General features: G+C 40.7%; 1 protein-coding gene across 5 annotated transcripts in view; it reads left to right on the top strand.

Moving 5' to 3' along the window:
- LOC102209489 (solute carrier family 41 member 3) overlaps positions 1 to 16134 on the top strand; it is a 36034-nt gene extending 19900 nt beyond the window's left edge. For all 5 annotated transcript variants that reach the window (XM_005742037.1, XM_013913131.1, XM_005742038.1 and 2 more), the window contains 8 exons: positions 1734 to 1805; positions 2121 to 2265; positions 3526 to 3672; positions 5451 to 5595; positions 7087 to 7166; positions 11693 to 11827; positions 12423 to 12571; positions 15841 to 16134. In XM_005742037.1, coding sequence (XP_005742094.1) covers positions 1734 to 1805; positions 2121 to 2265; positions 3526 to 3672; positions 5451 to 5595; positions 7087 to 7166; positions 11693 to 11827; positions 12423 to 12571; positions 15841 to 16014 — 1047 coding nt within the window. In that variant the 3' untranslated portion in view covers positions 16015 to 16134. The remainder of the gene's footprint in view (positions 1 to 1733; positions 1806 to 2120; positions 2266 to 3525; positions 3673 to 5450; positions 5596 to 7086; positions 7167 to 11692; positions 11828 to 12422; positions 12572 to 15840) is intronic.
- The last annotated feature ends 38 nt before the right edge of the window (positions 16135 to 16172 follow it).

Raw genomic sequence — 16172 nt, 5'->3', positions numbered from 1 at the left:
GTGTGTGTGTGTGTGTGTGTGTGTGTGTGTGTGTGTGTGTGTGGTAATGGTGTTGAATTGTGTTTAAAGAAAGATTCGGATCTCAGTACTGTGAATGCTTAATCAGCAGTCACACTAATGAGCTAGCCACAGAAGGAAGTAGATGCCAAATCCAAACAAAGAATCCTTATAACTTATAGATGTTTCCACCCAAAGTCCAGCGCCCTAAGGCTTTACGAACAACGATGAGAGAGAGAGTCAGAGCCATAATCCAGAACATGTTAGATGAGCTGCTACAAGAAAGCTTCAAGCAGCTAAAGACAGAAGTTGGTGAGGTAAAGGAGGAGGAACCATCATGAATGACCCTGCCTAGGATGCACCATGGCTAACATTAAAAAGTCCTATCAATGGCTAGAAAAGGCTATCTTAAAGGACAGCACAGAACACGTCCTAAGGACCAGATCCATTGAGGCAGGAGTCACACACACAGCTGGACCCAAGTTCCAGATTGTGCAATGTGGACCCAGAGACATCCAACACACAATAGAAGGTTGTAGCCAATTGTAGTGTAGTGATTGGGACAGTGTACAGAAATAATTGTACCATAAATGAAATAAAAGTCCCCAACTCCTGATGGGAGACACCACCAAAGGTGGTTGAGAACAATATGAGTAAGGTCATGTTGGACTTTTGAGTTCTGGATGGACCAGCAGCTCCTGGCGAACGAGATGGATATAGTGATGCTTGACAAGCAGCAGAAGACGGCAGTTGTGATAAATGTGGCAATCCCAGCACACAGCAACAATAGAGGAGTAGAGGGGCTGAAGGAGTTACTGGGGCAGACGTAGAGGGTAAAGTCAAAAGTGGTCCCAGTGGTAATAGGAGCATTAGGAGCTGTAACCCCCCAAACTGGAAGAGTGCTTCCATCAGATTCTTTGCACAACTCAGAGGTTTCTGTCTAGAATAGTGCAGTCCTAGGAACAACGAGACACTGCACAGGACCCTCAAACTCCCAGGCCTCTGGTGGAGAGGCTTTAGAACTGGGGTGTCCAACTCCAGGCCTCAACAGCCGGTGTCCTGCAGGTTTTAGATGTGTCTTTGACCCAACACAGCTGATTTAAATGGCTAAATTACCTCCTCAACATGTCTTGAAGTTCACGAGAGGCCTGGTAATGAGGCCTGGCAGGGTTTAATAAGAATATTTTCTTCTTCCTGCTCCTTTTCACACATGGTTGTAGTGCTTTGTTGATAGAAAGTGTGGTTGGTTTGTTTGATCTGTTTTACCAAGTGTGAAATAAATAAATAAATGAAATGAAATAAAATGAAAACCTGCAGGACAGCGGCCTTTGAGGCCTGGAGTTGGACACCCTTGCTTTAGAAACACACACTTACCAGTAGGGCTACGATGGATACATTGGATGATGATATTAAAACATCTACCTTTTCATATTATACTCTATCATTTATGTCATGCTGTTGCAAAACACACTGTTTACTGCAAGATATTTTTCATTGCCTATGAAATTATGCCATCAACGCAAGTATCATGTGAAAGAGTATGGAGAGAGTTTATGAATAAGAAGCAAAAAGTTGTCAGGTGCTAACAATAAACCACAAACCCAAACGTTAGAACAGGCTGCCATATATATATATATATATATATAATCTTAACAAAAAACTTTATTCTTTCAGACCTGTGTTATTTGAGTGAGAGCCTTTGCCTCAACATATGAATCATGACTCCATGTTTGCAGGCTAACACAGGCCAAATGGATGACCCTGATAAACAATGGACCATGGTGTGCAGCAATCTGGCACTTATTCAGGTAAGGTATGCCGGGGAGAAATTTACACCCAAAATATGAAAAGAGTAAATAATGGGCTGGACTGTCACTGTTCAACAGTTCAGGACTCCTGTCTTCAGTTTGCTCTCTGCATTGTGTTTAAGTACAAACTCACTCCACTTCAGTTTTTTAGGCTAAACGATTCCTGAAGCCATTTTTCTGAGAAAAATGTGCCAAAAAAATTCACTCATAAAAATTGCTGCTTCCTACATCTGTCCGCCAGTGTTCTGAATGTTAAATTCACTATCCTACTGTAGCCGGGGCCTGACGCTGCTGTGCTCTGTCCTGTTTCGGCAGGTCCAGGCCACAGTGGTAGGATTCCTCGCCGCAGTGGCAGCAATTTGTTTAGGGGCGATTTCCAGAGGAGGCATTGAACTGGAACAAGCAGCTGTCCTGTGCGCCAGCAGTATCACCACCGCCTTTGTAGCTGCTCTGTCTTTAGGTAAGTAAGCTGCGGGGATGTTCTTTATTTGGAAATTCGAATAACAGTCAGTTATTCTAGCATATAGTCACCCAAGCATACAGTTTCGTTTAGGGGTCAGGGGTCAAATCGGAAGCTGTAACTATAGAAGAACCAGATGAAGCATTCACTCCAGAGTACCAGCTGTACTCACATTCTTCATGATGTTATGATAGTCAAACTAGACACATAAAAAAGGCACCATCAGTACCTCCTGACAGAGGAACTTTCTGATTGGATGTAAGATACATAGTTCTAAATAGCTCTATATAGCTTTATTATCACTTTGACCTTCAGATCAATCTGTTGAACTTGAGGTCAGAGGTCAAATGTGTCATGATATTTTAATTTTTATACAGGACTTTCTATATGTGGGCAATACACACCACACGTGTAATAATCATAGTTTCTATGCTATAAGGCTTTTTGCCAATTTTCAACCAATAAATAAAGTTGACTTTGAAGACCTCGGTGGATTTAATAGGTTGTTAACATGACCCCACTCCACACTCCCACAAGGTTTTCTCAGAATTCACAAAAAACTTTTCAAGCTGTCATGTTGACAGACAGAACGACACACACCCATGCAAATGCTACCGTTTTTAAGGTCTTAATTTAAGCTGCTAGGTGTGAATGTGATTCGTTGTAACTATAACAAACAATACGTAACAGTTTGACAGTTATACAAGCTAATGTTATTATTCTGACAGTGTTTTAGGGTGGCTTCTCATTGTTGTGAAACAAATTTCAATCAAACAGCTTTCATCTGTGCGCCTGTCCTTATATTACCCGTCTCAGCATGCACTCCCCGAATAATCCATAATTCATGCTCACCTTAAGTGTTCTGGTGTTAAGCAGGACTGATGCGTGAAGGAACAAAACTGTCCTTGTTTCATTTTCTGCTCTGCAGGGGAAACCTCGTCACTGTCTCTCTCTACACTGTCATTTCAGTTTCTCTGTAATTCGTTTTTTTACTCATACCCTTTTGTTTTTCTTTTCTCTTTCCAGGCCAGCTATCACTCTGTGAGACAGGTTGGCGTGTTGACAGTTGTCTTTGTTGATATAGAAAAACGAACAAATTCCAGCTAAAAGCTTCCGTCAGCATTCTGTTGTCTCACAAACATGATGAAAGAAGCTGAATTGGCTCTTTCTTTCTACAGTTGTGTTTTCCCTGTATGTTGATTGAAAGTGTAAGCGTCTCACGTCTTTTGTGTTTCTGTCCCTTCACACTCTGTTGTGCAGGCCTGGTGATGATTGGAGTGATCATCGGCTCGAGGAAAGTGGGAATCAACCCTGACAATGTGGCCACTCCCATTGCTGCGAGTCTGGGGGATTTGATCACCCTGTCCCTGCTGGCTGGGGTCAGCAGCGCGCTCTATGAGTATAAAGGTGAGGAAAAAGCTGAGATGTCAGTAGCAACTATATGATCTCAAGCTCACTGGGTTTCACTAAAGTTCCTGGCTTTTTTTTACTTTTAACTGTGCGTATTTTTCCTTATATTCACAAACCTATGGCTGGATTTTAAATTTCATTTTTCACACAGCTTAGAATTGACCTTTGGAGTATGTCCAGATCAGCATCCAGAATTTACAAAAAAATTAAATAATAATAATAAAATTAGTTTCTAATATTACAGATCACTAGCACTGCTATTGTTGATGTCTGTGTGTGTTTGTTTGGATGTGATGTCCTAGGTGTCGCCCTCTGGTGATCTGTGAATTTGGTTTGTGGCTGTTCGCCTCCTTAGCTCTACCCACTTGTTCTCCTTCATGACCCAGCCTTTGTGCTTGATCTGTTTTGGTTGCATGTTTTCTTTTTTTTCTTTTTTTGTTAATAAATGACATCTCTCAGAAAGTAAATGGGTGTTGTGTTACAAGCCACGGCCTTAACACAGTTTATTGTTTGAGATAACGGTTGTGGCCCCGGGGCTGCGTAGCACGGTGCTTCAAACGAGGCAACACAGGCTTTTTAAATTCATCCCATTGGTGCTGCTACTAAAAATCTTAGATGAGGTGAAATCTTGGACAAGGTCAGAGGTCAGTTTTTCTGATAGTCTTGTGAGTGTAATAACTGAAGAAGGAAATCACCTAAGTTTTCAAATTTATACCATAGATGCCCTCGGCTGGGAGGCTGAGGGGTAGCACTGGTGGCTGCCAGTGACAAGTGAAAAACAAGTGATACAGGGTATTTTGGTGCCCTTGAAATTTGGAAGGAAAGATTTAACTGACTTTTTTCTGCCAGAAGATGGCAGCAAAAGGCAGATTTTTCCACACACACTGTGAGAATGCACTGTGTATACACAACACACACTGTAGTGTGTGTGCACTGTGTATCAAAATGACACCCTGAGACATTGATACACAAAAAAAGGGTGATTATAGATGTGTTCCTCTGCATCTAGTTATTTGGCATATGTGATGTAAATGTACATATGTGTGAAAACCCTCCCAAGGGTTTAATAAAGTTTTATTTAATCTATTCTAATCTAATAACTTCAATCTCAGCCAAACCGATTTACTCAGGAACAAATAAAAACACTGAAATAAGTCAAACAATAACATTTTTAGGTTATCTAAGTGAGTTATATATCATGTTTAACCTGAGTAGCGAAAGACCGCGGGGGTTTGAAAACGATGTGCTGGGAGTTCGCTGTTCTCGTCGGTTCAGATATTTAAAGTTTACACAGCTACATTCTTGCCTGAAAATATGCTAAAAGTTTATATTGTGACCCAGAAAGTTTTAAATATTACTCTTATTACTCTAAGTAGCTGCCGCCATTGTTGGAAACTGGAATTGGCTGGGCCGCGCTATGAATTCTGGGATATGGTTTTTCAATTCTGTTGTCCGGGTGGAAAATCAGGAGAAATTCGAGAGAGTGGTGGCTCAAGGAGATTTTCGGGAGGAGCATTGAAATTTGTGATTCTCCCGGAAAAATTGAGAGGGTTGTCATGTATGTGTACAGGGGGGATAAAATGCCAGTATCATTTACATCACAGACTTACTGTATATGTAGTATAAAACTGTAAAGCCTTTAATGTTGTGTTGAATAACATTTTTCATACCCATGCAGACATGCCCATAACTGACTGGATTTGTCTCCTTTTTTTCTTTCTTTCTTTGGAGACCTTCAGTATAATGTCTTTGTCTCTCTGTCTCTCTTTTTTTAGACATATGGTACCTGTCACCTATGGTGTGTCTGGTCTTTCTCTGTCTCATCCCGGTCTGGGTGTTGGTGGCCCGACAAAGCCCTCAGATCAGAGAGGTTCTCCGTTCAGGATGGCAGCCCGTAATAGTGGCCATGTCCATTAGCAGGTAGACACTCAAACACTTAATCTAGAATAATAATAAACAGCACTTTATATGTGAATAGATTTGTTTTTTGTGTGTTTATGGCTCTTGCACATATACAAGCCTATTAAAAAGTATTTTTTATGACGTATGAAGTCTACTCTTACTTCTCCTATAAGAATTAACAGGCTGCTGCTTAGCCCTATAAAGTGTGAGCAACTTTATAGAGATCTGGATCATTCATGTGTCAAAGTGGAAAGACATTAACAATCATCTGAGAGGAGCTATTGTTGCTGCCCATCAATCTGGGAAATACTATAAGGTCATTTCCACAGCAATTTGATGTCCATCACTTAACTGCCAATCTTCCCAGAAGTGGAGTGAAGAAGCTGCAAGACCTCAACAAGCAACACATCTTGTCCTGATCTAAAGAAACAGCTGAGCAACAAAATCAATGACATATATCCAGTGGCAGTCTGGAAAGGGTTACAAAGCCATTTCTAAGACTTTGGGACTTTGACAGAATGAAGGTGACTGTGAGAGCCATTGTCCACAAATGGAGGACACTTGGACCAGTGGTGAACTTTCACAGGAGTGGCTGACCTACCAAAGCTAGTGCAATAGACCAACGTCTCATCACGGAGATCACAAAATAACCCGGAACAATATCTAAAGACCCGCTGGTCTCAGTTTAGGTCAGAATTCATGACTCAACAATAAAAAAGACGCTTGACAAAAAGTTCCAGGGAGAAAACCACTCCTGACAAACATGAGCACATCTTGATGATCGCTGAGACTTTTGGAAAAATATGCTTTTTGGAAAGTTTGAGTCCCGTTACGATTGGCATAAAACTAACAAAGCATTTAATTAAAAAGAACGGTATACCAAGTGTAGTGTGACAGTCTGGAATTGCTTTGCTGCTTCAGGATTCGGATGACTGAAGCAGCAAAACAATCCCATGATGGAACCATGAATTCTGCTCTCTACCAGAAAATCCCGAAGAAGAATGTCTGGCCATCAGTTTGTGCCCTGAAGCTCAAGGGCACTCAAATTATACAGCAGGACAATGATCTAAAACACACCAGCAACTCCACTTCGGAATGGCTTAAAAGGACAAAATGAAGGTTTTGGAGTGGTCTAGTGACACAAATCCTAAAAGCAAAAGAAGAGAGAGCCAACATTCCTCCACAACGATGGGAACGAGTCACTGCCAGTTATCACAAATGCTTCCTTGTAGTTCTCACCGCCAATGATGGCACAGCTGCTTATTAGAATTAGTGGCTGTTACTTTTGTCTGTAGGGCAGGTAGGTTTGGAGAGCTTTTCATTTAAAAACAGCATCTGTGTTGACTGGGGTTACATTGGTCTAATAACATTGGTTTGATGATGTGAACTCTGTAAGTGTGACAAATATGGACCAAAACTAAGAAATCATGCATCACGCTGTATGTACAGCATATAAGTACATAGGTTGTATTGCTGTGTTGTGATTGCCTTTGTGTTTGTGCTGTCCAGCTTTGGAGGCCTTATACTGGACAAGACAGTGAGTGATCCCAACTTCGAGGGTATGGCTATCTTCACTCCTGTCATTAATGGTAAGCAGGTCTCTAAAAAGAAACGGTGCCACATGTAATTACTTGAACATGTCTGTACAAATGCCTGTGCGGTAGTTGATGACAGTGAGTTTCTGTGTGTCAGCCAGCTCAAAGTTGTAGGAAGTTGAGATCTGTGTCACATGGGTATAGTAATAAAATTTGAAAAAGTGCTGCAGTTAAATCAAATGAGCTTAAAATTTAATGTCAAACTCTCATTTGATTTAGAAATAGTGATAGCTGCTCATGTTCGGGTTTGTTGTGCATGAGCACCACAGTAAGCACAGATTTAACAGCACAGTCCACCTCTCGGGGCACGGCTGAAATATTTCATTTTACCAGGATTTGAGTGCATCTAAAATCCCCATCCAAATACTTTGACTTGATCAAAGGATTTTTCTTTATTGATTTCCTTCCAAGAAAACTGTAAACGCTACTATTTTGTGTGTTTAACAGCTCTGACGTCTGACATTAAAAAGCTGTAAACACGGAAGAAAAATATAAATGTGGTCGGTGGATGACCCATCCAGACTGGCTGGATATCAGTGTTCAGTGTTTTTCTACATAATCCTATTTAATTTGAAAACTGAAGCCATATTTCTCATAATATTAAAATCTTGTCTAAACACAGGAAGCAGGACAAGAACTTTGCTGAAGTAAAATTTTGAATTTGGCAACAATTTTGTTTATATTCACCGCCAAAGCACTAAGAACATATTATGTAATACCAATTGGGGGCATTCAGAACAGTCTAAATTACCATGCATGATGACCTCTCCTCAAGTACTTGAGCCTTTTTTTTCCAAGTGGATGTTAATTGCCATTGTGAAATGAACTGAAACCAGCTGCTAGCGGGAAACCAGTCTAAAATCATATGTGATGCTTCGGAAAATGTTCAGCCCTAATGTTAAAGTACACATGATTTGAAGTTAATGGGCTAAAACCTGAAGAACTGCCAAAATGTCCTGTAAATGAAGCCTTAAAACCACTGGAACATTTGAGAAGAACCAACTTTTTCCTTATGCACCAGAGCCATGATGTAAGGGCATCAAACTGCTTTCGTGCATCTTTTGGAAACTCAATTTCTATGTTGTATTTTGCTTAATCAGAGTTCTTCTTTCACCAAAATATAATCACTTGTACCTAAAATGCAATATTTTGTGATTTTAAAAATGGAAAAGAGTGAAGAATAAATCTAGTTTCTCACCTATTTGACCAACTATTGAAAGCGAAGCAGCCAAACAGGGATATGGTTCTAAATTATAGACTGCAGATAAAAGATGGACCTAGCCAGCATGACATCAACTACTGGTTTGTGGACGACTGTTTTAAAGTTTGAAGTTTGGTTTCTTGACTCTAGCTTTTTCTTTTATATTTGGAAAAGGGCTTAGCATGTAGGGCTGTGCAATATGAACAAAATCTCATATCCCAATATAAGACATCTATCGTCCGATAACGATATAAATCACAAAAATGTAACATTTTCTGTAAATTCTGTGAATCTCGGGCAGCTCGACTTGCGGGAAGTGTTTCCAGCTGCGCGTCATGTAGCTGGAATCGAGTCTTTTAACAGATGCATGAAACTATACAATTTTAGACATAAGTTGTAACAGCCGCCATTTTCTTTGTGAGTATTTATTACACGGCGTGCTGCGGGGAAAAGCCTGTTCTAACGTTTGAGTCTAAGGTTTATTTTTTAGCACCTGGCGGCTCTTTTTTACTTCTCTTTTAACAGGATCTTGAGCTTTATTGTGAAAGGTTTATGTGGAACATAAACAAGCGGACACGGATGGTGTTACCGTCGTTGTTGCTAACAACAACGCATAAAAACAGGCGCTTGTCTGTCCGTAGTGTGGTTATATTAAATATAAGAGAAAAAGAGAACTTTAAGAAATTAATATAGCCACTACAGTGAGTGACCATCAAAACAATGAAAAAATATTGCCGTAAACAGTTTATTTTCCGACACCACGAAACAAACGATAGCGTAAAATGAAACGATAGACGTTTTTATATCGTCATCCGATATATATCGTTATATCGAACAGCCCTACTAGCATGCTAGGTCATCAGCTAACCATTTGGGAAGACCTAGCAGGCACTTGGTACCGTATAACTGCCTACAGTATAAATATTGTTTGTTTTATTTCTTTTTTTTATACCTGGCTATAAACATATTATTTCTGCTTTAAAATCAACCATTTTAACATCAGTGTTGGAGCTTGCCATAACTGGACAGGAACTACAGTTTCTTCATTCCCATATTGTTTGACTTAATACTATTATCTTACAATAAAATAAAATAAATGCTCTTTTGATGGGACTACTAGCTTCTACTTAGGTCGTTTACTTTTGAGGATGCTGACTTTATCTACATCACCTTTGCTGTTGTGTCAAATAAGAAGAGAATAAGAAGAACCAACTGTCAGAGTAGCTACAATCACAAACAAAACAGCCACAGACAACATTTGAAAAGGTCGAGCGTTGCAACAGCAGCTGAGTAGACTTGGCAAACTATTTGTGGTCGATTCAATTGTGCCATTATAATGATGCAAATACATGAGTAATAAGATGCAGCAAGTCAAGCTACTCTTTTAGAGGCAAGCATAAAAAACAAACAAAAATTTAAAAATGAAGCTAAAAACTGCAGTTCATCTAGTGGCCACTTGGTGTTGGTTCCCAAAGCCAATCGGTTCCCATAGTACCCATGTGTCCAACTTACCAGCATTAAAAAGCATCCCAAAAATCATTAGAAAATCTCCTCAGATCAATAAAAAAAACAGGATTTACAGTACAGGAATGTCCAGCTTCTGAAATGTATGTTTCTTTAAGATGTTAATACTTGGTTGGGAGCTCCATCACCACAAATTACTGCATAAATGTAGCGTGGCACGGAGGCAGTCAGCTTGTGGAACTGCTGAGGTGTTATTTTGACAGCAGCCTTCAGCTCTGCCTGCGTGTTTTTCATCTTCCTCTTCACAATACCTTCAAGATTCTTTATGGAGTTTAGGTGAGGTGAGTTGGCAGGACGGTAATAACATGGTCAGTGAACCATTTGGTAGCAGTTTTAACACTGTTCATCCTCTCCTGGAGGATGTGAATGATCCTCATCCGGGTAACCATTAAATCAGCAGTTTGCCAAATGATTGCGGCTGTATGTGCTAAACAAGGGTGAGAGATGTAAGGTGTTTATGCTGTTTGAATAGTAATTTATTGACATACTTAAATCTGAGATACTGGATTCCTGCTTTTCATGAGCTATTAAAAGAAAAAGGTGAAATATTTCTGTTTATGTGCACTGAATCTGTAAAATGTACATTTTTTTGAGACGCAGTAGTACAGTGTGTACCACAAACCTGTCAAATAAACATAAGGACGAGCAGAGAGATCGTCACACTGTGCTTATAGAGACCTGATCGTCATCTTTAATTTGTGTCAAACTTATGCCTTAATGAAAACTGCATCATGACATAGAGAAGAGGAAGCAAAAAAGAAGCAGCCCTAAGGCCGAGTGGTTTGGCTGTGAGGTGATGCGTGTAGAGAGCCGATGAGTATAGGAGAGAAGTCAATGTAAACCACTAATGATGCACAGCCAGTGTGCTGGCACAGCTCATAGGGCCTTGAATAACCACAGATCCTCCCTGTCACTGTTTCTCATTTTGATTCTGCCCATCCTCTGGCTGTTTCATAATTCGTACGCTCTTTGCGCCACGCTTATAATTTCTAAATTTCCCATCTGGTTTAAATTTCCTATTCTGGCTTGCAAAATATAACCAGCATTATGTTTTCCTCACAAAACACCCCTCTCCCTATCCTAATGGCAACTGTGCCTCTCTTTTTTTGTTTTGTTTGGTTTTGTTTTTTGTGGGGCTAAGTACTTGGAAGGGTGCTTGACATAACCGAGTAAGTCACAGATATCACTGTCAACACCAGATGAAAATGGACTGTGAAAAGCAGCGGGATCTGCAAAAGCTGTCCTTGATTGTGTCGAAATGCGACTTTGAAGAGGCGAACAAATTCATTTCACCCAGCAGCTTATCTTCCAGTTTGATTGTGTAACCCACCTGGAGCACATTAGAAATCAGAAAATGGCTCATCAAACAGTTCATGCTCAACCAGTATTGACACAATATTTATGCCAGAATTTGTCCCGTTCTGATTTTTACAGACAGTTTTATTTGTGTGGCGTTCCACGTGCATGTGCGATTAGTCTCCACACTTTGCAGTGCTCTTTTGTACTCATCTCTCTTATGTTTCAGTTACTGTGACTCGAGTGGTCAGGCTTTAGCGTTGCTCTGGCTCGCGTCTCTCTGCAGACCCTGTCCGGATCACAGCTGTGCCAAGAGTGTGTCATTATTTGGCCTAATTTGTGTGCCGGCAGCAATAAATGAGATTAAGCGTCACTAAAGCTGTGTTTACTGTTCTTTGTGGGAGAGAACTTTGGTAACCACCCTGTAGTTTCTCTTGCTTTGTTTACATCATCTTTGACACAGCTCGTTCATCCTCTTGCCTTCTCTTCCCATGCATAGGAGTGGGTGGCAACTTGGTAGCCATCCAGGCCAGCAGGATCTCTACCTATCTGCACTTTTGGAGCATCCCAGGGGTGCTACCCTACAAGATGAGGCAGCACTGGCCCAATCCCTGCATCACCTTCTTCTCCTCAGGTAATGCTGCCATGCGGTGGAAGCTCTCTAAACCAGAAATTTAAACGATTTAAGGAAACTGACTTTAAATGTCCTAACAGGCATTGGTAAAAAACAAATTCTACTAATGAGGGGCTGGAATCAAGCATTCTAGACACACAATCAGCCCACCCCAACCTGCCTGAACCCCAGGAAGAGCCAGCCTCTTCACGAAATCCAAACCCAAGAGCTACAGCCCCAGGGCCACCCAACAGGCCCCGCCACACCATAGTTTTAAACTCACTGTCTCACCACCATCATCGTCATTTTCAGCCAGAGACAAACGGCCAGCTCGTGTGAATGTGGGGCTTGATCTATTAGCTGACTGCAAATAAGACTTCCAAATATGCTGATGTCAATCAGAGTCTGCAGAATGTGTAAAAAGTCAGCTGTTGATGTCAGATTAACTATAAGTGGTGACAATATTGACAATGTGGAGCTTGTAAAATAACTCAGATTATGTTACATCATACAATCACAGTAAAGTTTAGACTAGAAGTTGGAGTCAAAAGATTGGTGATACAGATCAGTGGTTGATAACAAAAGGCACTATTTTCTTACATTTTCTGTCTCCCAGGGGTCAACTCAAAGTCAGCACGGGTGCTGTTGATGCTCGTTATACCCGGTCACCTGGTCTTCCTTTACGCCATCTCTCTGCTACAAGGAGAGGAGGCACCTATCACCATAGCCTTCACTGTCTGCTACCTGTGTGCTGCTCTGATACAGGTACACTGATTCAGCCCCATGCCACATACACTGTAAGAAATCATTTGGGTTTTCCTGTTGATGGTAGCCAACACTGAGCGGTTTCTCATGAACTCGTTGGCTCTCAGCTGACCCTCAAGTTTCCAATGACAGTCTGACAGAGACTGTGAAAACCAGTCATCAGAAGGTACATTATAGACTTAGACTTTGTACAGTCTGATCAAAATGGCCGCAACCACCTGTTACCAAAGTGTGAAATGACCTGTACCAGGTGTGTGTTTGAGCAGCTCACTGGGATAAAGAGTTGCTCCAGGATAGAGCAGAAAGTCCGGCGCAATCCCCAGCATAACATCATCTATCTTGTGTTTGGAAAGTCTGTGTTACTGAACAGAATTCTGTGTTTTGTCCTTTGATACCAAGTCAATAACAGTTTGGCACTCTCGGTAATCTCCTGGAGGTTCCAGATGTCAGATTTCCTAACAGCCCAAGCCCAGAAAAGTTGATTCCATTTCTAGGAAGCTTCATAGGACACTGCCACGGATCACAGATTTTTCAGCTGATAATCAAATACTTAATACAATCAATATAGACCATGTAACCATTTAACCATCACTTTTAGATATACATTCTAATCATCTGCTCCAACTATTCATCCACTAGGTTTTATTTTTTCCTCTCCAACAGCTGTTTGTTCTTTCTTTCTTTTTTATAAACAACTGTTAGAAAGCTGTTTACTTTTAGTTGTTTTAAACCACTTATCTTATCTTATTTATTTAAAGTCAGCTCTACTTCTACCACTTTAGGCATTAGTCACACCAGCCTAGAGACCAGTTGAAAACCCTGTCGCTCCCTCAGGTCGGTTTCAGGGGAAAATGCACGTTCTCCCACCGACTGGTGCGTGATCACCTGAGGTTGCTGGTTCAAATCTGTCTCAGAGAGTGTGGTGCACCAAAAATGTCCTGTTGCTTACTTTGGTCACTAGCACATTGCTGCGGTCGCCCAGTGTGCACGCTTGTAAATGCCGCACATGTTTAGATGCCAGACATTTGGTAACTAATCACAGAATGATACTGAAACTTAAAGTGTGCCACAAACTGGAAACAGAGAGCATTCACTATCAAAGTTAGAGCTGCGTCTTACAGTTTTTTCTGAATGCTTAAACCCTAACTGTGATTCTTGTAGCACAATCTCTAAAACTATTCAGACTTATAGCAAAACCACTCACTGAGTTTGCAAAACTAAAAGCACAAAAACTGCTTTGCACTCAGTTTGCAATTTTGTAACACACACTTTGCAAAACTGTAGGCACAATTCACTGCACAACACTCAATTACCAAATTTCCAACACACTCCTAGCAAAAGTATACACATGTATGGCTATCATTAACACTAATTTGCCAACTGTCTGGCACACTTTCACATGTGAAAACTTTTTTAGATAATTAGTTCACTTTGCAATCAGCCTAAGCACTATAATACAGGTAAGCTGTGTGTGCGGAGTACAATGGAGGGAGCAGAAAGAGTGAGAAGTAGAGGAGGCCGAGGAAGAGGACGTGGAGGTGAAGAAGTAGGATGAAGAGGACGACAAGGACAAGGAGGAGCAAGAGGAAGACGAGGAGGGGGGAGAGGAAGATGAGGAGGGGGGAGAGGAAGGGTAGGAAGAGTAAGAAATAGAATTGCTGATGACATCAGAGCTACAATAGTGGACCATGTAATCAACCGTGGAATGACCCTGAGGGAAGCTGGCCAACGGGTCCAGCCTAACTCGAGCCGCTACACTGTAGCAAGTACCATAAGGACATCTTGAAATGAGAATCGGTTAGTACAGTCACTTCGCACAAAGATTTGTAGCACTGCCATATGCCAATGAGAAACACACCAATACCATTGATGTGAAAATACTGAAATTGTTACTTTACAGAATTGCTAGATGACCAGATGCTGGGGGCAGAGGAAGCATGTTCACTGCAGACCAAGTAACCCATATAGTCATTATGGCGATTGCAAATAATCCTATACTTGGAAATGAACACTTGTGTTTGTTTTGATGTGTTTGAATAAACACCAGTACTTGAAGTTTGGATCCCTCTATGCTTATGGATCTATGACAGAAGTGTGAGCTCAAACTGACATAGCCTACCTTGTGCACAGAGAAAGCAAAAGCCAGATGTGTTTTGTATTCATACCATCAGTGTGCAGTTGGCGCATTGTGTGCTTAGTAGATGATGGCTTGTGTGTACTGTTTGATACGGAAACACCATTTTTACGAAGGTGTGACGAGTTAATCTAGCTGTGTTTGCTTTTGCAAGAGAACTACAATGTTTTGATTATTGGGTGACAGGTTTTCTTATTTGTGTGAAGAGTTTTGCAAAATTAGCCAATAGTTACAAAAAATGTGCTTAAGCAATCAGAAAAAACTGTAAGCTGCATCTGAACTAGAAGCAAAGCGCCAAACAGAGACCACAGACGGAGAATGACATTGGGCAACTAAAAGGAACTACGCATGACATAAGCATTAGTGATGGGAAGTGATCAGGACCTGGGATACACTTTTCACAAGTTCCAGGGAAGCACTGATTGGCATATAACTTGATAGTAAATGGTTTAGAGGACCACCTAGGCAACTGGATCACTAACTGATTATTCAGTTACTTTCTGTTCCAGCAGTTGATGATGTGCAGTTAAAAATCTCATTTAATTACCTCAAACCATTTTTTTTGTCCAACAGCTTGAGCTAACATTTAATACTTGATACTTTATTCTCTTAATCTTAATAATGTTACAGTTACTATTTAAATCATTTGCTTTACTATTTGCTGACATTTCCTGATTTCAACCATTGTTTTAGGGACAGATTTAACCATACTTTAACTATTAGCCATTTTTACAACTTTCCCTTAACCTTTAGAAAAGTCTAAGAAAAGCTTCTGGACTTCTTTAAATTCTTCAAGAAGCTTTTCTTTCCAAGCTCCTTAGACTGACCTGGATGACTGAGAACCTTCACAGACAACCTTTAGAAAACTATTCAAATTCCCCATCATTTTATTTTCAGTTGCTAAATATTACTATACTGTTACAACAGGTCTTTCAGTTTCGACAGTTGGGCCATTACATTCACCAACTTCATTCCTTTAGCCATACTTTCAACCGCCCATCTTTTCCTTTTAGCTGTTTAAATCATGTATATCATTAGATTATTTGTCCATTACTGGCAGCTAATAGTTAGAAAAGAAGCTAACTTTACAAGTACTCATTTTGACACTCACAGCCCAGTTGTCTTCTCTCTTCAGGTGGCTATCCTCCTTTATGTTGCTGACCTAATTGTCCGTTTGATGTGGAGACGGAGTCTGGACCCTGACAACTTCTCCATCCCGTACCTGACTGCCCTGGGAGACCTGCTCGGCACTGGTTTCCTGGCTCTCTGTTTCCGCTGCGTGTCAGTGGTTCAAAGCCTGGGTCTATAAACTGATTTTTTTTTTCCATTAAGAACTGAACTCTTAGCCTGCCACCATCGTATTGAACCCGATTTTTGTTACATTAACAAAAATGCTTTTGATTGGACAATAAAGCATTTTTGGATCTTTCCCACTGCGCCTGAGAAATCCGTATTTGTCACAATTCA

This window comes from Pundamilia nyererei, unplaced genomic scaffold (genome assembly GCF_000239375.1).
Source record: "Pundamilia nyererei isolate P.nyererei 1_Seehausen unplaced genomic scaffold, PunNye1.0 scaffold00116, whole genome shotgun sequence".
NCBI classification, from domain to species: Eukaryota; Metazoa; Chordata; class Actinopteri; order Cichliformes; family Cichlidae; genus Pundamilia; species Pundamilia nyererei.
Note: the sequence above shows the minus strand (reverse complement) of the source record. Positions and strands in the feature narration are given on the sequence as shown.